Source organism: Amblyomma americanum, chromosome 2, assembly GCF_052857255.1.
Source record: "Amblyomma americanum isolate KBUSLIRL-KWMA chromosome 2, ASM5285725v1, whole genome shotgun sequence".
Classification (NCBI taxonomy): Eukaryota; Metazoa; Arthropoda; class Arachnida; order Ixodida; family Ixodidae; genus Amblyomma; species Amblyomma americanum.
This window is the reverse complement of record NC_135498.1, coordinates 177,610,187-177,632,042: the sequence shown is the minus strand read 5'-3', so window position 1 is coordinate 177,632,042 and position 21,856 is coordinate 177,610,187. Positions and strand designations below refer to the sequence as shown.

The 21,856-nt window shown below is 47.4% G+C and overlaps 1 protein-coding gene across 1 annotated transcript in view; it reads left to right on the top strand.

Annotated features, from left to right (window-relative positions):
- The window catches only part of LOC144120263 (uncharacterized), a 51,967-nt gene that overhangs the window by 11,747 nt on the left and 18,364 nt on the right, over positions 1–21,856 (top strand). The window contains exon 3 of the mRNA XM_077652659.1: positions 12,547–12,636. Coding sequence (XP_077508785.1) covers positions 12,547–12,636 — 90 coding nt within the window. The remainder of the gene's footprint in view (positions 1–12,546; positions 12,637–21,856) is intronic.

The following is a 21,856-nucleotide window of genomic DNA, read 5'->3' as shown; positions in this document are numbered from 1 at the left end:
TATAGATGAACGACATGTATAGCATTGTCTGAAGTGGAGCTGCTTGACTTTACGTAGGCGTCATAATGCTGCTTTAAGACGTCACCCTATTTTCTTGCCATAATGTTGTGATTTTCGGTACCACCAGTGAGTACACGCACACACAAACGCCGCCGACTTTTCTGGTAAAGGGACTAGTAATGCTCACGAATTAAAACAAACACACAAAAAGCAGCAGCAGGGAATCAAATTGCCGAAACTTAGAGATGGCAGCCGGACGCGCTGCCTTTCAACCACTGCCGAGGCGACGATCGCTGCTTGCAGATCTATATATAGGGTTTGCTGTGTGTCTTGAGGCTGTTTTGTGGGTAATTGGTTGGTTTTTTGGACGGAAAGGAAACGGCGCAGTATCTGTCTCATATATCGTTGGACACCTGAACCGCGCCGTAAGGGAAGGGATAAAGGAGGGACTGAGCGAAGAAAGGAAGAAATGGGTGGCGTAGTGGAGGGCTCCGGAATAATTTCGACCACCTGGGGACCTTTAACGTGCACTGACATCGCACAGCACACGGGCGCTTTTGCGTTTCGCCTCCATCGAAACGCAGCCGCCACGGTCGAGTTCGAACCCGGGAACTCCGGATCAGTAGCCGAGCGCCCTAACCACTGAGCCACTGCGGCGGGTTGTTTTGTGGGTGCAGTTTCCAATGTTCAGGGATCAAACTGGCCAGATCCACTCGCCATTGCCGCATTACTGTTTTCCCAGGTCATTACATGGTGAAGCAGGCCAGGATACTGCCGTACACCACAGAAAACATTCACTCGAAAGCAGTTTCATCGAGTGCGGTATGTTGAAGGTTTGCTGCTTGTGAACGCAGATCACTGACGTTCTGTTGCATAATTCATTCCATTATTCAGCCACTGTAGCTTTACCAGTGGTGTAGTCAATCCTTCGGATCTTTATAACACTGAAATACGAAGTATTTATTTATTTATTTGGAAAACTGCCAATACCCGGCGCGATTTCTTCAGGCAGAGCACAAAACACACAAAAAATTGAAGGGTATACTAAAACACCGCCTTAATGGTATGACGCGATACCTAATGGGTTAATGTCCATGTGTGCAGAATTGGACATACTCTACCTAATGCATTCATAGATCCGTGGGAGTCCTCATACCTGTTCTGGCGCAGTGGTGCAGCGGTTAAGCAATACGCCACTGTTTTGCGATGGGAGGTGCTGCAACCAATGTGACTTCTGCAATCTAGGTTTCTCTTCCCAGCAACCTCTCGCTACCAATAATTAAGTGCAAACTGCCCTGGTGGTCAGTTTGCTCACAATTCGGTGGGCATGTTGTGACGACGCCTTAGGGTCACGTGACCTAGCTGTCCCACCTGGTAACCCCCGGGTGGCTTCCCTGGAGATTTGTCGGTGATTTTTCGCTGACGATCAATGACGCCCGATTTTCGACACGAGCTCCCTAACGCTTATCGCGTTAAAAGTTGGGCAGTATTAGAAATAATATTCAGCAGTAAGAACACTAATTTGTAAGCGATCGAAAAAGAAGTAAGACATAAACGAAAAAAGATAATATTCCGTGTACATTAATAACCACAAAGAAGTGCTGTTAGGTAAGAAGATACAACACTAATAATGACTCAAGAAAACTCTTGGTACAGATCAGTAAAGGTTTACCATGAAGATAGATCTGAGAAAATATACCTAAATTTTGTATAACAATGAATTAAGGCTGATGTTCGAGTCGAGGAGTCGCTCTTTTCTGCTAATCCTTTTTCCAGGGATGGTCGTCATTGTGAAACTGTTTTTCTAATTCTGAACGGCCGCCTGCCGAGGAAGAACTCTTCGCTGAAAGGAGCGACGCTTTGGCTCAGAGAAAACACTGCCGCTCAGTCCCCGTAAACCTTCGCGATTCACCGCAAAACATCGGTCTAAATTGGCTCGTATTTGAGTGCTACTACGGTCAACGTTAGTGCAAACGAAGCTGCACTAGTTTACAATGCAATGAATTATGTAGTAGGTGCCAGTGGCCTCCGTTTACGAGAGACAAACCTTCAGAACACCCCGAACGATGAAACTGCTTTCGAGAGAAAATTTTCTGCCGTGTGCAGCTATACTCCGGGTTATTTAACCATGTAGAGAGCTTGGCAAACACTAACGCGACAGGGATATGTGAATTACTGGCAGGGTTGTTGACAGAATATCAGAAAATGCAGCCAGGAAACAGCTGTGGAACTCGCACTGTAGCCCGCATACACAATTATTAGCTTTTGCATTTGTCTGAACACAGATTATCGTATTTTAATTGGTCCCGGTGAGACGACTGCATCGCGTGATTTGAGAGATCGTGGGTCCGCCTCAAACTAGTGGCATCGAAGGCAGGAGCATGGTCCCCATCTTAGCGTGCGAAGTATTCTACAGTGTTGCGATGCTGATTATCGGCGAGAGGTTCTGGTGCAGGTACATCTGAAAATTTATTCACTGACAAATTTATTTATCCCAAAAGGGGGGGGGGGCAGCGGGGGAGGGAGAGAGGTCGAGAACTGGGTGGGCCACCGCTACCCTCTGAGCCCAACCTAAGATCATGCACTAGAGACCGGGCGCTTGGCTGCGTAGGGCAGCCGCCCTATTCAGAGATCTTGGTGTGTGTGTGTGCGGGGGGAAGGGGGGTGGCGAACACCGCCCCACATGATGCGGCCGGGCAGAAATGGCGATTGAGGAAAGGTGCACAGCTGGGTGGATGCGGTGGCGGAAGGCAGGAGTGGGAAAATTTCGATTCTGAAGCTGACGCCACAGAAACTTGCGACAGCGACAGGTTTTGATGGGGGTTTACTAGGCGACCGAGGTGGTAATGACGACATATGTCATGAAAGGAGAGGAGGCGGTCCCTAGTAGTAAGTGGGGTCACGTGGCTGAAGGCGGACTTTATGGCCGGCACCCGGACAGTGAAACCGCGGGACGAGGCGTGAACCACCACGTTACCAGCTAGGCCCGCGTATGCGGGGTTCCAAAGAAGGGTGAGAGAGTTGGTTGGAGGGTGTTCATGGTAGAGAGAAAAAGCATTCGATAACGATTCCCACGACATTGTATTCTCGATTCTTGAATGCATAGGCGTCGGTGGTGTTATTTTAACACGCTAGCGGTAAGGGTCCCTTTCAGCGCAGAAAGCACCGTGCGTTGGCTTGTCGCGAAAATCGAGGCTGGTCGAGAAGTTCGTGATGTTACAACAGCATGTCCTCGGGCGGGTAATTCAAACCGCCAGAACGATGACACAGTACAACACTGATGACGTCACTATGCCTAATTGATCGATAGGGTCCTGTCGTCATTCTACAACCATTACTTATTTCCTCGAAAGAAACAGCAATTGCGCTGAAAAAGAGAAATGGTCGAGCCGTGACTCGAACCACTGCCCCTTAGATTGTGAGCTGGGTTCTCTACCCCTCAACAACTCAGAATGTTCTTAAAAATGGTATTTATATTGCTCTCAAATTATGTTCTAAGTTCGTTAGATTAGGGTTAAGGGGTGCCTTGTGTGTCTTGTATTAAAGAAATAAAAAGAACAAAGTTAAATAAAATAAAGATAAAATAAACAGCAGTGTATTTCTGCGAACGGATATGTAAAAGGACCCCAGGCCGCAGAAGGGACACATTGACGCTATCACGTCGTGCCCTTAAGCCGCAGTTTGAGTGTACTCCAAATTTAATAGGAGTTAACATGAAGGAGGAGGAGGAGAGGAGGAGAAACATTTATTCAGAGCATAAAAACTGGGTGTGTTCAGTACGAGAAGCCATTGGTCGCCATCATAATCCGGCCCCTCTCAACCAGCGATTGCTGGTCGAGGGGGCTGTGGCTATGAAGGGTTGCCTCCCAGCGCTCATAAGTCGGATCGGGGTTGCTGTCCAAGTCTAGGTTTTCTTGGCATTCCCAAACCGCGTGAAAGAGTGTGTCAACTGCTCCACAGAAGGGGCAGGACGAATCGTAGGTGACTGGTTACCATTTACTCATTTGGTAAGGATTGGGCAGGGTATTAGTTTGTAGTCGCCTGATTATGTGCTCTTCATATTTACTTCGGGTTTTATGAGGAAGAGGATATCTCCGTCTTGTGATCTTATAGTACGCCGTAATTTCTGCGTAGCTTAGTAAGGGTGAGGGGTTGTCAAGTGTGTCAGAGAGAGGCTGCGTGCCAGATGCTCGGAGGAGGAGAGCTCGAGCAGCTGTGTTGGCCGCCTCATTGCCCGTCGTTGAGAGGTGCCCTGGCGTCCAGAAGATCTGGATGTTGGAAGGATTAGACCTTTCCAAAATTTCTCAACACGGAGCGCCAACGCGGCCTCTGAGGTAATTGCGTACCGCTGCTTGTGAGTCGGACATAACCGTTGCCTCGCTGTTCTTTGATATCGCTAGTGCGATAGCTGCTTCTTCAGCCGATGTGGTATCCACCGCTTGGATAAGGCTTCTTGCAATGATATCCCCCCGGGGTGAAACTGCTGCAATTTCCGCGACTCCGTTAACGGGTCCAGCCGCATCGACGTAGATCGTGTCCTTGTTTCCATCCCAGTTTAGAGAGGTGTCTAGCTCTAGCTACTCTCCGTCCTCTGTTGTATTCCTCATCCATGCGTTTTGGTATGGGGTGAGTCGTGATGTGTGATCTCATCTGCATGGGCATGTCGATCTTGTCAGCGACTTCCCGGGGTGGACTGATTCTCAGCTTCTGTATTATTTTCCTGCCAGGCTTAGATGTTGAGAGCCTGACAATTTTATTTACACGGTGGGCCTCTATTAGTTCGTCGATGGTGTTATGGATCACCAGCTGTAGTAAGCGCTTAGTGGATGTGCATGAAGGGAGTCCCATCGCCGTCTTAACTGCCTTTCGAATAATAACATCTAGTTGGTCTTTCTCCTTTTTGCAAAGCCGTAAGTACGGGATGGCGTATGTTAGTTTAGAGAGAATGAAAGCCTGAACTAATCTTAGGGCCTCCTTCTCTCTTAGCCCATTTCTTTTCTTGATTACCCGGCGTGGCATTCTAGAGACTTGCTCGGAATAGGCTTGGACCTGTCTGATTGTAGTGGTGTTAGTGTTGCCGCTGGGTATGATGGCTCCCAGTACCTTGATCTCTTGATCGGAATGCTCATACCCTGGACAGTAATGGCGACAGAGGGAGTGGATGGCAAAAACCCCGTATTCTGCTTCTTGCCACGGTCGATCAGGAGTAACTATGATTTCTCGGGAGATCCCGTTAACCCATGACTAGCCTCATGCTGGCACACGACATTCGATGCTTCCTGAAGCCGGTCTTGAATTTCCCCTTCATTACCGCTGCAACACCAGATCGTAATGTCGTCGGCGTATATAGCGTGTTCAATGCCTTGGATGCGGTCTAGCTTCTCTGGTAGCCCACGCATGGCCAGGTTGAAGAGAAGCGGAGAAAAGACCGCTCCCTGCGGGGTGCCCTTGGAACCTATATTGAACGGAGAGGACGTCCGATCTCCAATGCATATTGACGCTTTTCTATTGGAGAGAAAGTGCCTCACGTAATCATATGTGCGGTCACCACAGTTGATGCTGTTAAGCTCATCCAGTATCGCCTGGTGGTTGACATTGTCAAATGCCCCTTTTAAATCGAGCGCAAGGATGGCCTTGACCTGACATGTGCCGGGGTTGTCCAGAATATCCTCTCTGATACGGAGGAGAATATCCTCTGTAGACAGCTTTTCTCTAAACCCGTACAGTGTGTCAGGGAGGATATCAGTCCTCCTCAGGAGTCGCTTCAGTCCGGTGTTCACGACCCTCTCGAACACTTTACTTAGACACAACGTCAGGGAGATCGGTCGTAAATGATCAATATCGCATGGCTTTTTGGGCTTGGGAATAAATCGTACTAAAGCAAATTTCCAGGAGTCGGGGATCTGGCCCTTGTTCTAGAACTGCGTGTTGAAGTATTTCACTAATTTTCGTAAGGAGATGTCATCCATATTAAAGAGTATCTTGGTGTTTATCTGGCCCGGTCCAGGAGCGGTGCTCTTAAGCATGACGTCAAGCTCCGCCCTCAGTTCCTCAACCGTTACGTCTTGGTCCATCTCTTCATTCGGTGGACCGGTGTACGCAGGTAGAGGGTACGAGGATCCCAGATCGAGGAATTTCCGTGCAAGTTCTGCAATCAGGGCTTCGTTGACCCCTTTATAGCTGTGCAAGGCGTTACAGAGCGTGTCTGTTTGCTCTTTCCGTTTTGAGTTCGGCTAGATAAGGGATCTGAGGAGTTCCCATGCTTTAGCCGTGCCCATTCTACCATTGAGCTCATAGCACAGCTTGAGCCAGTTTTGGTTAGCGAGGTTACGTGCGTAGTCATCCGCTTCTTTGGTGAGTTCTGCAATCTTGGTCTTCAGCTTGCGATTTAACTTTTCCCTTTTCCACCTCCTTGTCAGAGATCTCCTGGCTTCCCACAGATGTAACAGGTATGGGCCAACTGCCGGTGTTTCCTCCGTGGTGTTCGCTGTCGTAGAGTGCCTGGCGATGGTTTTTATCTGCTGCGCTGTCCATGCCTCAATATCTGTGATATCTTCGTCCGGGAGACGTGCGATTTCCTCTCTCCACTTGTCCCAGTTCACAATCTTAGCCTTTCCAAATGGTTTCCGACATTTAACTCCCTGAACAGTTCAGGAGACGATGAAGAGATCACTGCCCAGGGACTCGCCAGTGTTAGACCAGGCGGCCTGCAGGCAGTTTTTCACAAGCATGAGATCTCGACAGGTGTCTCTGCTGACGCTATTACCCGCTCTGGTGGGTTGCAGGGGATCTGTTAAGATTGTGAGCCCTTCTCTGTTAGCGATCTCAAGGATCGTCCTACCTTTCGGGCTGTTAAAATGATATCCCAATGCTTTATGGGGCGCATTGAAATCACCGGCTATTGAGGAGGGGTGCTTACCTGCCCTCTTGGTAAAATTATTAAATAGCGTGGCTATCTGACGACATGAGTCCCTGGGGCGACTGTACACGTTCAGTATGTGCAAACTGCGTTTTCCCCTGTCTTTGGGAAGAATTTCAATGTAAGCATGTTCGATATTTTCGGCTAGCGATTCTTGCAGCGTTGCGGTAAACTCCTTGTGAACAAGAAATCCTAGGCTATGTTCGTCTTGGAAAGTTTTGTACCCTTTCATGCTGATGGCCGTATTTGCTTCTTGAAGTACTATTACAGCAGGTGGCGTCTCCGACGTTTCGATGAAAAATTGAAGGCTTGCTTTTTTCTTTTTGAATCCCCGACAATTCCATTGCCAAATTTTTGTTTCCTGTCCCCTATGTGTCATGGTCCTTATTCGTCCTCTTCTGGAAGGGGGTGCCGGTCGGCATATTTGGATTTCCTATTTCGGAAGTTGCACTCGTTGAGTTTAGATTTGAATTCGTCTCGGACTGTGGCAATGGCGGAGTTTATGTATTTCCTAGTGTTGGCGGACTCGTTTGCGAGCTCGTTTTTGACCATCTGAATAACTTGTAGGAACTTTTTATCCTGCTCCTCTCTGTCAGCCCTCTGCTCTGCAATGACGCGCTCATAAACTGACTGTGAGTTTGGCCGGGCTTCGGGAGTTGTTTGTAACTGCAGCCTGACCAATTTAAGTTCAGCTCGCAACGCTTCGTTCTGGTTTTTTAACTGAACAATTTCTGCATTCAGGTCGTTAAGCTCCTTAGATATCGCGTTTCCGGGGAGCGATGGAGGCAACCCAGCATAGCCCACCTTTACGATGTGTCTTTAGTCTTCTTGTTTCTCAGAAGACGCTCCGCGTTCTCGGGTGCGTGGCGTCTCCTGTGCCGGTGGATCCGCCTTAGGTGCAAAGGAGACCGACCTGGTGGTCCCCTGCTCTTTATGATTTGTTGACTCTTCCATTCCGGATCGACCTGACAAGTTGCGGCGTTGACTTGACTTAGATCTTGACCTGGACCTGGACGTAGAATTGGAGGCCGCTCTTCTGGATTCTCTCTTCTCGAACTGCTCTTCTCGGCTGGTGCGTACAGCTGCCGCGTACCTCTTGCTGGTGCCACTGGTTGTCGGTTTCTCTTCCTGATCACCGAAATGTTGATGTTTCCTAGGCTTATTGATGGGATCCAGAAACTTTGTTTTGCAATCCCTTGAGTAGGTGTGGTGATTTCCCTGGCATGCCGCACAAGTTGTGGTACAATCGTGAGCTTCTCCGGTATTTAGCTTGCCGCACGAGTCACATTTCAATTCAGCTGGGATGGGGCAGACGTCCGGTCTATGTCCTTCCCTGCCGCACAGTACGCAAAACGTTCCAGTTTTCCTATAAACAAAACATTTGCGCTCGATCCACCCGTACGTAACAAAGAAAGAGACTTTGTATGCACAGAACAATATCACCGCCGAGTTGGATCTGCCGAGTCTTCGGACGCCTAATATGTCGTAGGTTTCAGGGGAAAAGTATTTCTCTAGGTCTCTGTCTGATGCGTTGGGGTCAATCCCGTGCACCACCCCTTTGCATGAGTATTACGGTGTTCTCACGTAGGCATTGAGGTGGCACTTTTTCCCGTCTAGGTTGATGTGATCGATCTTCGCAAGTACTGTGGCGTCTTCGACATGGGAAGTTGCCGCGATGATGATGTTTTGCTCTTTAATAACTCTGATGTAAGGTTAGGCGCTTAGCGTCTTTCCACGTAACGCGTTTTCGAACGCGATGTTAAGTGGGTGTACACTCCCATCCCACATTATTAGGTCCAAACGGTTTTTCGGCTTGATAATCACTTTAAATTCATACTTGTCGAGGTCAGGCAGTCTCGGGGGCCTTTTGCGGCTCGTGGGATCCGCTGCTTGCGACTTCGGGTCATCTTCGTATGCCTTCGGAGCCGAGTGCCCTTGTGCACGCTGTCCTGCCCTGAGGTATATCGTATTCCATCCAGGTTCTGGTTCTGAAGTATCAAAGTACGCCTCGCCTTGTTTGCTGCTGCTCGGAAAACTTCCGAAACCTCCAGACTCGGGGCCGTAGCCATGGGTGTGGTTCACATCCATCGTCGAAGCCGTAGCGGAATAGCTGCTTGCTCTTAACACGGTAAATGGCAGTTGTAACGTTGAGGGACAGGTAGAGGGCGGAGTAACAAACGAGGGTTAATGACTTCTTAGTCTAAATGAAGAATAAATGGGCTTGCTGACGACATTAAATGCGAAGGCAACATTCCTGATGGCCATTAAGGGTAACTGAATGGATACCAAGAGAAGACAAGCGTAGCAGTGGGCGGGAGAAAGTTAGGTAGGCGGATGAGATTAAGAAGTTCGCGGAGATAAGATGGACGTGGCTGGCACAAGGCAGGGCTAACTGAAGAGATATGAGAGAGGCATTTGCCTGCCCTAAGCATAATGTACTTCAAGATTACTTTAAGGTATTTCAAGTTTTACTTCACGGTTAATAAATAAATAAGGCTTAGCTGAGAATATCCCAATGATCTCGTCGGTGTTGCATGGCTGCCATCTCACCCCACTGTAGTGTTCGCTGTAACTGGGACTGTTAGTGCTAAAATAATTGTGAGCCAAAACATTCGCGGTTTTGCACTACATCAGTTTGTTTTAAAAGATTTAACGCTGCAGTGTGACTCAGAACATGAGCGATGCTATACTGGAATGCTTTAGAAAACTTCGACCCCTTGAGGTTTATAATGTGAAACTGACATCGCACAGTACTCGGGTCTCTAACATTTCGCCTCTTTTGAAATGCAACCGCCGCGGCCGGGGCCCAACCCGCATTTGACGTGGGTTGACTGCTCATCCTGACTAGAGAGGGTCAGTATCGCTCAAGAGGAAAGTGTGCTACGGCTGTATTGTACCAGTACTAATCTGCGGTGCAGAAATATGGGGCTAACGAAATGGGTTGAAGCAAAGTTGAGGACAGTGCAGGTGGGTATGGAAAAGCAAATGATCGCTGTAACTTTCAAGGAGCGGAACAGAACACAGTGGGCAGAGAACAGACGTAGGCCAGTGGTATCGCTCTTGAAATCAAGAAGGAAAGGCATGGACACGTAACGCGAAGGCAAGGTAACAAGTGAACTTCAAGCTTAGCAGGCGGCGGCTAGGAGTCAGGGGGGCGGATGTGCTTGGGTAAGTTTGTATAGATAAGGTGGCCACAGGTGGCACAGCACAGAATTAGTTGGAGAGTCAAAAGTATGTGAGAGGCCTTTGCCCTCCAGTGGGCAGAGTTAGGCTGATGATGATGATCGGAGCTCGAAACCATCCTTGCTTTCTGATCCACTCAGTATTGCCCTGCAACACGAGCAGCTTGAAAGCTCAATTAGTTATTGAGCCTTGAGCTGAATGGGGGTCGGCCCTGTGCGGCACGGGGACATTCAGTGACCATTGAACTCGATAGGGATCGAGTCAGTGGACGTTCGGGAATGATCATTGAAGTCTAAGGAGCCCCTAGGAGCGGCCTCGCATGCTCTCTGAACTTTAGAATAAATGATATAGGAAGTCAAAACAAAAAATAAATTTTTTGGACTTAATTAGAGAATGTTCATACAGAGACATTTTGGACAAACGCATTTTTTAACGGGAAGTCGTTTATCAACGGCATCCTTTCTGATATTCTAAGATTTCACTATAGCAGGCAATATATCCACAGGCCTTCCTTTGGCAGGCTTCCATTTTATTGGTATTAACGTTTTTGCCATCGTTTAAAAAGTTCCCCATTGGGTTTTTAAGGCAGTCTCAACTACTCGATTGGACCGGTGGACTAAGTTTAAAAAGTTTAATAGGAATATTTCGCTACACATTAGGAGAATGGATCGTTACTTTCAATATTTACATACAGTACCTTACAATAATCCACAGTTGCCTTAAAATTAATAATGATGGCCAGGAAACCTGCACTTGTAAACTGTATTCACCAGGTCATAAACAAGTTTTTAGTCGGAAGTAAAAATTACCGCTCTGCACATTGTCGAGTGATCAGGTACGAACAAACCGACTCTGTCCTTGTCCTGCATGCAGTGTTCCGCCCGTTTTAGCTTTTTTTAGCACGCTTCGCGACAACCGAGAGCACGGAGTGCCCCACAACCACGGCATGTGTAGCACCTCTGATTGTTATAAAGGCGATCACTGATATGTGGCAGCTTGGTCGGCAAAAATTAAATGCCTCTGAAATGAAGTGCCTATCGTTGCCTCTCGTTGGCCTGCCATCACTGCCTGTGGATTGTGACGGACTTTGAAACAGCTATTTTTCGAACATCCAGTGAATTAAAACAACAATTCCTCCATTATTCTCCTGGCTTCATAAATATTCCACTTCGTGTATCAGTCAGAGTTGCTACCCCCAGCCCAATCTGTCGGATGGCATGCTCACTACTCTGTGATCATTGAAAGTGGCGGTGTGGTCGTGGTAAAGCTGGATGGCTGCCGAAAATTTCTATCACCATTGACTCAGTGGGCACTGAGATCGCCCGTGTGACCAAAGTGTTAGACGACTTCTCCGGGTGTACCAGGAAGGTTTGGTTATGCATGCACATCACAACAACATAAGTTCTCCAGTCCAAAAATTATATTTTAAAAAAGATGTGTTGTTTCCTTTCTGACTGTCCCCATTCAGCGTCATCACGCGTAATAAATTAACAAAAGTCCGCGATATTTAAGAAAATTCCACTGATCGGTTTTTACGCTGCGGTTTAACATCTGGGACAGATGTGTAATGTTTAAGTGCTCGGCTACATGACTGGGTAACAGTGTCTCCAGATTTCATCAAAGTATACATGTTTCGCAAGAAAATGAAGGCTTGAGCGATCGTTTTTATTTCTAGTGCTCCCGCCGGCAAATCGCTGCCCACGGAGACCTCGCCACTTTCATTCCTTTGGAATACTGCGAAACATTAAAATCTACAGAAAGAGAGCCCGCCTTAGGTTCCTTTATAGACAGCATTACAATAAATTAAACCTGGATCCTGGCTTGTACCAGCGACCTCCTGGAACGTTATCACGTCGTAATAATCACGCTCACGCTGTTGCGACCTACACAAAAAGAGTTCGTGTTTTAAACATTGCCCCCTTCCAAAAACCACAATAGAACAACAGTCACAGTTATTTGTAGACAAATCATCAATAGACAATTTGGTGAAAAATTTGAAAGTGTATGTTGTGCAGGTTGTTGTCTAAGCGTGTGTTGTAATCTGCTCATCGTTTTTTTTTTGTAAATTCTCACATTGTTTATTCTACAGCATCCCTACCTCTATGCTGTGTAGCTTAGAATTTGCTTCTTTGTGTTCCTGTTTTATTATCCGATTCCCACCCTGTAACACCCCGAAAGGGCTAACAGTATTTAGATAAATTAAAAAAAATGCTATAAAGACCGTTTGGCGGGTGGCATAATAATCCCTGTAATAGACACAATTCAATGTTTATCTGGTTTCACCAGCCCTCCGTGCATAACGTATGCTTTAACGTGAGGGTAGAGTTGTTATTAACGAGCCCAAATTAAAGGTAGTGCCGATTCATTTGTGCATAACTGCGTAGTTCGTGTACGCTAGTCTTTAAAATATGACCAGTTCTTATTTCTTGCTCCTTTTCTTTCAGGTTAGCACAATAAACACGAACACTGACAGTGCCGAGGCACTAAAGAAAGCTCTGGGAGAACTGAAGCCCCTTGCGGCGGGAGCCGGCATTGTAAGTCTCATAGGAAGGTACAGCAAGGCCCTCAAATAGGGCTTGTGTATGTTATGAATCGCTGTGCAGGCCGAAATGCGATTACAGTGGTATATGTTTCTTCTCAAGTGATCGGTCGCCCCACAAAACGTTTTAGGGCGCAGCTCTTGTTTGAGCGGCGTCCCTCGTCGTGGCCTTTGCCGAGCATAAAAAGACAAACACATGAGTGCCGAGCGGGCACAAAGAGTGCTCCTGCTGGCTCAGAGATAGCGCCACATTCTTACATGCCGTAGTGCGCCAAAAGCCTGTGCGGCGCGAAAGAAATCACGCCCGCGCACGCAATAGAAAGACCGAGAATCTTGGAGAAACTGCCTTGTTTACCCATAGAGAACGCGTAACTGTATGTGCTGTATGATGCCTTCTCAGTGGACTTCGCTCGCGCACGGCAATGACCGGTCGGATAGGTCGGATAGAAGAAACTCGAAACCCGTCGAAACCTCATGCCTCCCCTGTCCACTGCCGGCGTGAGCAATGGCGCGAGGGTGAGAGAGCTGTAGTACTGTGCACGCTATGTGTGTTTACACGCCTGCTTTGGCGCGAACTGTCAAACAGACGCGGCACGTACTATGAAGGACGTTTAGCGCCATCGGTGAGCCCTTGCCGTAGTTCCAGCTTCGAAGAAGCGCGCAAAATCAAAACACCTAAACAGCTGCGCTCAAATTTCGCATTAGGAAATGTTGTAATGGTCGGCGGTTTTTTTTTTTTTTTCTGCGTACTGACGCGGCATCCCTCGTTTCGTCAGCGTGAATAGCGAACCGCGATCTCCAATGTTGGCAGCTATGGTCGAGCGCTTAAAGCCGCAGGGAGCTTCAACATATAAACGGTAAAACAAAAATCGCACCTACTTTAGTGCTTAATCCAAAGGCCGCTTTCCTCCCGACTGCGTGGCCCATTGCGCATGCTGCGCTTCCCGATAGGTTTGTGGGGCTCCTGCGCTAGCGGTAGGAAGCAGACGTTTCGCGCGTGCGTCCCGTGCGGAATCAGCCAGAAGTTCTCCCCTTTGTGCCACCCGCGGCGATCAACTGAGGAATCCGCCGGGCCTTGGGCTCTTCTATGCGTGCAACCCTTTGCACATACAGCGCCTCGGCCGCAACCCTAATCAGCAGCCGTTCATGTGCCACATTGATTCCTGGTTTTTGGTTGCATTCCACGCATGTTTTTTTTTTCATTCACCCTCTACTACACTCTTTAAGCCTGTTATACGTAGTGGCACAGGCAGGGGCCTATTGGTTTACATTGTTTTTTGGCTGCCCCACCATACTTTTTGTACTACACCCTCGGTTTTAAGGCTAGACCCCTTAAGGGGAACCAGCTTTCAGTCGTGTAACTAAAGCCCGATGTAGTTGCGTAGAAATTCACAACTGAAGGTAAGCCAAACCAAGTGGGAATAGGAGAAGAAGAGAGTAGTCAAGCAAAGAGAGAGGTATGCAAGAGAAATAGTAAGTGAACAAGGAAAGGGAGAGAAAGAAGAGAAGTGGGGTAAAGTAGGGTGACATGGTGGCGCTCACCGCATGTGTTAGCTAAGCCACAGAGTTCTTTAGGCAGTAATTTTGCGCACAGTGCACTGCGCACACGAAGCGGTGGCGCACTGAGTTGTGTAGCTTCAGTGCAGGAAGGTAAATGCTGCCGGCACAGAAGCACCGCTCAAGGAGCTCTTGGCTCTGCCTCTTGCCCCGTGATACGACACTGACACATTACGCGTCCATTGCTGTCTGACCTCGCTCTACTCACGCCATTTTGCTGTGATCGATACACGCATCTACCTCCTTTCCTACGAGTTGTACCTTCCCACGCTCCTTTGACGGGCCTTTCCGGCCACCGCACTCCGCTGCGCAGCTGCACGGTTGAGGCAGTCGCCACAAGATGGCGCGCTCCGTTCTTCTGTTTGCCTTCGTCATGTACTGATTTGAGGCGGAGTGCGGCTTTCAGCAGAAGTTTTGCTTTTTCTTCGCATATTTGCATGAAATTTTTAGCGCATGGTAAAAATCATGTGATGACTACTCTTACGAAATTTCATTACTACATCTGAAGAAAACTGCTTTCTAATATCTTGTGAAAAAGCTGCAGATTTAACACAACGTGGCATAAGGCTGGATCAACATTCATTGCGTTCCTGCTGGCGTGCTACAGGTAAACACATTCATATATTTTGTTTTTTAGCAAAGCACAAATTTGGTTTCAATTTTTGTGATGCAGTGTCCGTGGACATACACGGAGTGAGAGGATAATTTCATTTAAGAAATATAAAATTAAATAAATTTGAAAAACAGAGCATGTGTTCTCCTGCGCTTTTGTCCTGGGAGTGCAAGAAAACAAACGGGTTCAAAATAGACAAAGCAGTGGTTAATAAATCTGCTGTGCAAGTTTAGTATCTATCCAGAGAACAATACCGCACAAAAATGCCAGTTTTTCGAGTGTCCCCCCGCAGCGCTGAGAGGCCGTGGTTCGCGAAACAAATTCTTTGCTGGTCAATTTCAGCAATAAAACTTCGAAATAGCATAAAAAAGTAGGTGCACAACATGATACAATAATTCTCACAAAAAACAATTGTTGTCATTTTTTGGCGATTTTGAAGCCGCGTTCGGATAAATAGTCGGAAGTGGGCATTGTATTTCATCTCCTCGTCTTTTTTGCATGTAGTTGTAGCGCCATATCTTTTTCGGATACGAAAAACCAACTACACCAGCAACATAGATTACTCATCCCTTATCGTCCCCTCGTACCGCCGCTTCAGACGGTAATCTTTACTGTTTTATCATTAGATGAAATCTAAGGTGTGAAGAAATCTCGTCTGGCCGTGTGAAGACATGTGAAAAATAAATGAAGAAGCGGCGCCTTATCTTAAGAACGCGCATTATCGCAAAGGTTCAAGTGTTGGTGTGCCAATAAACGGCTGGCTGGAGGCATATTGGAAAAATGGAAATCCCTTCTCTAGGTGGCAATGGGAACACCGCGGTCGCCAGGGGTTGGAAGAGTAGAGAGGAGGTAGGTTGCGCGGCATAGTGACTACTGGATTTGATCGGGAGGGTGGAGCGGGGGGCTCATAACACGCTGATTCAAGGACTGAATCACTCCTCCTAGTCGCACGGTCTGAATCCGTCGGCTGCAGGGGCAGCTCCTTCCGAGGAGTACAGTAGTTCTAGTTCTCCGGCATACATCGAAATGATCATCAGTTATTTTTCGTTAACTACTTTGACCGCTTTCCGTCGCGTCTAGTTGATAATGATGCTTGCCTAATGGCGCAAGAGCATCATGGATAGAAAGCTTAATGCCGAACGAGTATTTCGGTCGGCTAAGGGTGGGGTTAAAGAACAATTTTTTTTTTTACACTTACAGCTGTTAAGCACCCGTTACTGGGTTTTGCGTCGTTGTAGCAGTAGTACTATCGCGTAGTCGTCGACGCAACAGGTGAGTGCGTTGCCACGGGAACCTCTCGAAGGGTGGTTACCGTGGATGGGGGAGGGTATGACGTGAGCAGAGGAATGCGTAACCGGTGGGTGGTTACCATTGGAACCATCCAGAGGTTGTTTACCGTCGAAGGTTGGTGTGACGAGAGCTGTGGAATCTCCAACTGGAGCATGGTTACCCTGGAAGCAGGAGGATATTGCAACAGCGTAAGACGACGCAACCGCTAGGTAGTTGCCACGGGAACCACCCCTAGGGTAGTTGCCCTTGAAAGAGGGCGAGGGTTGCCGTCGATGGAGAGGGCATGGCGAGAGACAAAGCGGAATATCTACTGGAAGGCAAAAAAGTTTACAATAGATGTATACAACGTATAAAACGATATTTATTATGGCAGCAGCGTTGGAATGCTTAACCAGAGGTGGTCACCGTGGGAACCATCTTTCGCGCAGTTCTTTCTTTGCATCAATAGTGGACCAGCTGGCCTGACAAATTCTATTCTAGGGAGAATTTGTTCATGGGAACCGCCGTTTCTCTCCCCCCCCCCCCCCCGCCCCCATCTTGTTCAACAGCTTACGCATCAGCGTTTCCGCCACAGACTAGAGAAAGGGTGGCGGAAAGCCTGACTGCTGCAGCTCTCCCCCTTGGCCCTGAAAACTTTCTGTTTGCCTTTCGTTGACTTAAAAATGCTGCCATCGCTTCACCTAACTTGTGATCACTCTTTCTTGAGTTTATGTCGAAGGCGGTAAAGCACTAACGTCACACTAGCAGATGTGAAATTATTCAGGTATTAAACTAAGAAAACAGAAGTAAAATGGGCATTACTTCTTCATGACGAATTCTTTCGGAATAAAGCTCGATAGAAACTTGAAAAGTATGCAATATATATAATTTTTCAGGCGCCTATTGTACCGTGCCTGCCACTAGAGCAGCAGAGTAACGTACTTGTAAACTTCAACCTTAAACCAAATTGTAGCAGTGGTTACCTATATTCGAAAATAACACCATTAGAAACCATGTTTCAGCAATAACCGATAACCACAAACATAACGGTAGGCAATAACCGATAACGACAAACATAACGAATGATACTGATGTCAGCGCGTAAATAAATTGAGCAGCGTAGAAATCAGACATAATTACATGCCATTTTTATACCTCGGAACGGGTAGACCGTTTTAAACGTCAAAGCAAATGTGCGCTGTTGCAAAAGCGTTCAGCGTTGGAGACTTTATTATTTCACGTCGCTAGCGCTCTTTTTGATCAGTTTCATTGGCCGCACCAAAAGGTTGCAAAGGTGATTTGTGGTGTGACCTAAGCATCAAATCGCTTACGTGCAATGGGCTTCTGTATCAGAATGATTAATGAGCAAAACCACCAGCACGCTAAATACTATCAGCCAATGCATATAGCGGGTAAGTGCTCCTGGTCCTTCAAAGTGTGGTGCGCAGCGCGCGCACCAAGCTGGCGATGAAAACTGAGGACACGGCTGGGGTCGCTTTAGAGAGTGCCGTAACAGCATAAGTAACAGCGCATCGCTAAAGTTTGGCCTTTTGTCCTTGCTGACGAGGAGTCGGTTCACACTTTCGACGCTCTTAGAAGCGACAGCCTACACGTGGTTCTGTTTGATGCGCCCCGAAGGCCGCAAACTCCAGGAGGGGATACCAATTTTCCACAGCGCCCCGAAATATTCCAGTGGGGAAGGCCTAGCTCTCACATCCGCATGCATATGAGGTGGCCGCTATGTCCCCGCAACTAAGTCCGTTGAGAGGTAAAAAGAGCCGCCTTTTTCGACAACGGTTGCTATATATCCGGATCTGAAGGGAAGAATGCGGACAGCCCGTTGCTAATGCTAAGGAAGAGTGGCAAGTATTATGGCGTGGTAACAGCGAGAACAGCCGGAAGCTGAGCGCCCTGCCGACCACTAAAAATGGAAGGGGCTGAACGCGGTGACGCGAAGAGCGTTAAAAGTGGCAAGCGAAGTCAATGGCATTGTCCAGCTAAAGAAAGCAGCTGATCGCGGAGGCTTCTAAAGCTATGAAAGCAGTCAGGAAGATTCCGCGCTAGCGAGCTCGAAGAACAGAACCTGCTGAAGGCAGGGGTATCTTCTGCAGATAATAAACGTCTCCGATACCCGAGTGAAAAAAACAACCGTACAGGAGCCGTCCTGTGATACTCTAGACTTTTTTCTGCTACGCACTTCATGCTTACATCTCTTCTCGACGACGATATTGACTACCAGTTTTAACGCATTCGTGTTAAAAGCCTCGTTATGCAGAAAATCCGGCGTCGGCGTTGTGAGTGAAAAATCACGGGCATGGCTCTGGTACGTAGTCCCCAGAGGGCAACCTAGGAAGCAGGGGGGCCACCTAGGTCTCGTGACCTTCCTGCGTCCTCGCAACCTGCCCACCGGATAGTCAGTAAATTGTCTATCGTGGCAGGTGGCAGTTAAATTAATGATTGGTCACTCTGGAAGAGCAACCTGGGTAATACAAAGCCCATCGATGGGAGCTAATGCCATTGCAAGGCACTGGCGCATCGCTTAAGCGCTGAACCACTGCGCCAGGAAGGGTATGATGACTCCCATGTGTCTATGAATGTTAAGTAGAGAATGAGCTTCTGCGTATATATGGGAATTTACCTATTACGCTATCGCTTCACAACCATTAAGACCCAGCTTAAATGTCTCCTCCGTTTTTTTTTTGTACTTGGTCGCGCCATAAGGATAGTGCAGGAGGAAGCACGAATGGGGTAAATTTAACTGACTATTCTAAACCACGTCTTTACCTTGTCATCATAATCCCAGGAAGCCGAAAGTGTTGGTAAGGCCATAAACCCGTTGTGTGAGGGCTGCAGGTGTCACAAATGCGAGCTCACGGCTACTGTTGCTTATTTTGGCTCCCAAGGGAACCAGCAGCAATGATCTCGCTTTGTAATATGACCGTTTTACAGCACAGTCCTCTTAAGATATATTGCTACAGAATTAACCTCGCCCCCTGGACTAATGATGACCGTCCCCGTACTGGTGGACCTCAGCGTCTGTTTGCTGCTTCGCGTACGTCCAAGAGTGCGTCCTAGATGTCTGTGACGTGAAGCGGCTACCAGTTTTATTGGCATATACGTTGTATATATATAAAAGAGAACTGCTGCACGAAAGGGGCAGCAGCACCAGGAATATGCTATCACGATGACTTCAAGTCTCGAAAAAGCTCCTACATGCTGCTTCCGCAGACAGAAAAAGAAGGTACGAGGTAGTTCTGCTGGTGTGGTGTGCAGTGGTTGGATGGGACGCTGCACGGCGGTTCCGCAACGTAACCTCAGTGAAAAAGATCAATGTTTCCGCCACCCCCACAATGTAGATCCCCATATCGGAGCTATAGTGCGCAAGCCCGTGTCCCTGCGCGACGCCGTAAAGCTTTTATGAGGTCCGAGTTGGTAGTCTAGTTCGCAGAGAAGTTTAACTTCCGAAACCAAAACAACAACCCTGAGATTTGTCCTCTCTGGACTGCCAAAACTTTCTGAGTTGATTAGATCAGGAGCTAGGAGTGTGGCACAGAAACAACGGTTGAACTGGTCCGAGCCGTCGCCCAAATAAAATCATGCCAGGGTAAGAGGGCACGGCTCGTCCGCGTCTTTGTAAATGAAGGTGAGGGGACGGGTCTGCTACTGTCTCCATATCCGTCAGATTGGTCTTCTATTCATTATCGCTGATCATTCCTCTTCTCAAAGCCGTTTTCAAGGCGGTCTTGACTAATTGCAGTAGTCGCTCGGAGCATTGACCCCATCACAGCACATCTTCCCAAATAGACTCCCACTGGATGTTGCAAGCCAGAAATCAGGAGGGTTGTCGAAATCTCGACCCATTCTACATAGTTTTTCAAGCTCGTTTGAGACTTCACGAACTTTGGAGAGTTGTCGGCTTAACTGCTTGCCTTGCTCCCCGTCTGGCCACAAATCTGCGTGTGCAGTAAAGAAAATCGGGGCACAGCTGTGCCCTGTTCTAATAATTTAGAGCGGATCTCTTGGGAAAGGAGACGTTAATTTATGAATTTCGCCTCTTGAAAGCATTTTACTTTTCGTCCCTTGTATTAATCAACCAACTAATGTCACTAGTATCTCTGCAGCGCCGTGACACTAACGTAGGCACAAGAAATAGAGATTTGTGAGAAATCCCTCTGTCCCGAACATTTTGTAAATATTAAGCCCTGTCACATAACCTCCCACTTATACTAAGCGAAATTACACAGAGTTTAGGATTGAATAAAAGAGGTTTGAGGTCTCTTTTTATTCATTGTTATGTTCTGGTACTAATTTGTTTGTTTTTTTACACTTTATTATGTTTCTTTTTTTCTCTCTTGTTCTTTTTGTTCTTGTACTTTATTTAGGCAAATTCATTGAGCAATGTTGTTGCCGCGTTCTTGAAATGAGTGTTTTTTTTACGTAAGATGCTTGACTTATGCTGTTTACCTGTTATAACTTCAGTGCTCAGAATTTTGTATAAAACTTGTATTTACTGTTGCAAATTAGAGGTAACATGTCTGTTTTAAATATATTATGATGTGTGATACTGCTACGTAACGGTCTTCTTGGCCTTAATAAAGCAGACCATCCAGGCACTTTCTGGAAAATAAACATTTAATTTGAAACGAAGCTTCCGCGCTCACGGCCGTCCTCAAGGAAACAGTGCCTTTCACGGACTGCAGAGAAGCTGCCAGAACGTCTCCACGGAAAACTTACGTGGGCTTGCTGAACGATGTGCGCATAAAAGCGAGTTCTTCGGATGGAAAATAGAATATGGAACTTCAATAATTTCGTCTATACCCGAAGCACTCTTCTAGGACTCTCTGGCCGTCATTGTCGATAATCGATCAGGGTTTCATTACGGAGCTTCCTGAAAGAAAATATTCCTTTTTCGACGTACAGTTAGCCTCCACTTGAAGGTGGGGCTTCCTTGCCGACGCGAACCAAGTGTAGTTCAATCTTCTCAACTTCTTCAAATGAAAGTTCTCCAACTTTCTCCAAAAATGCAATGTAGATCCACTCCAGTTCGATGGAAGCTCTGTGGACAGTTACGTTGACACAGTGAATTTCATTGGCTGATGAAGGGAGGGTAGAGGGAATTGGACGAACTACCCTAGTCGTGTTTCTATGGCCAACACCTTTCCAATCACACGCGTAACCGGGCCCTTCACAGTGCCCCATTAATAGAACCAATGGAATGTTGATAGGTGGTCATATTGCAGGCTGAGGGTCGAATGGGCGACGTTGCCTGGCACGTCCAATTCATTGCTCGAAGGACTTCCTTGCATAAAAAAGGAATGTTCCTGCCGCGTATCGTGCTCACTGCCTGCGCCTCGACAACAAACCAACCACTGGTTATGCTAGAACCACACGAACTTCTTCGAGATTTTTCGTTTCCTGTGTCCCAGCGAATGCGCGGTCGGTCGAACACTACTCTTCTCTAAGTTGACAGCGCAGCACCTGGCAGATCTCGGCAGATATGCAAATCCCTTGTCTTCTACCGCCAATGTAGCACCCGACTTTTAAGCCATCAAAGTTGGTAGGAGCACCGGTTTTTTTTTCGTGATGGGGCCGATCGACTTGGAATTCATGGTCATATTGTCGCTGTGCATATTATCAGTGGAGCACGTGTATTGTAGTATATGCGTTGTTGCCCATTTCGGACATCTGATGCTGCTTCTGCACTGCCATCTTGGGTAACGTTGCTTGAGAGACTGAAGCCAACAGCCCCCAAAAACCAAGGAGAATAGGGAATGTC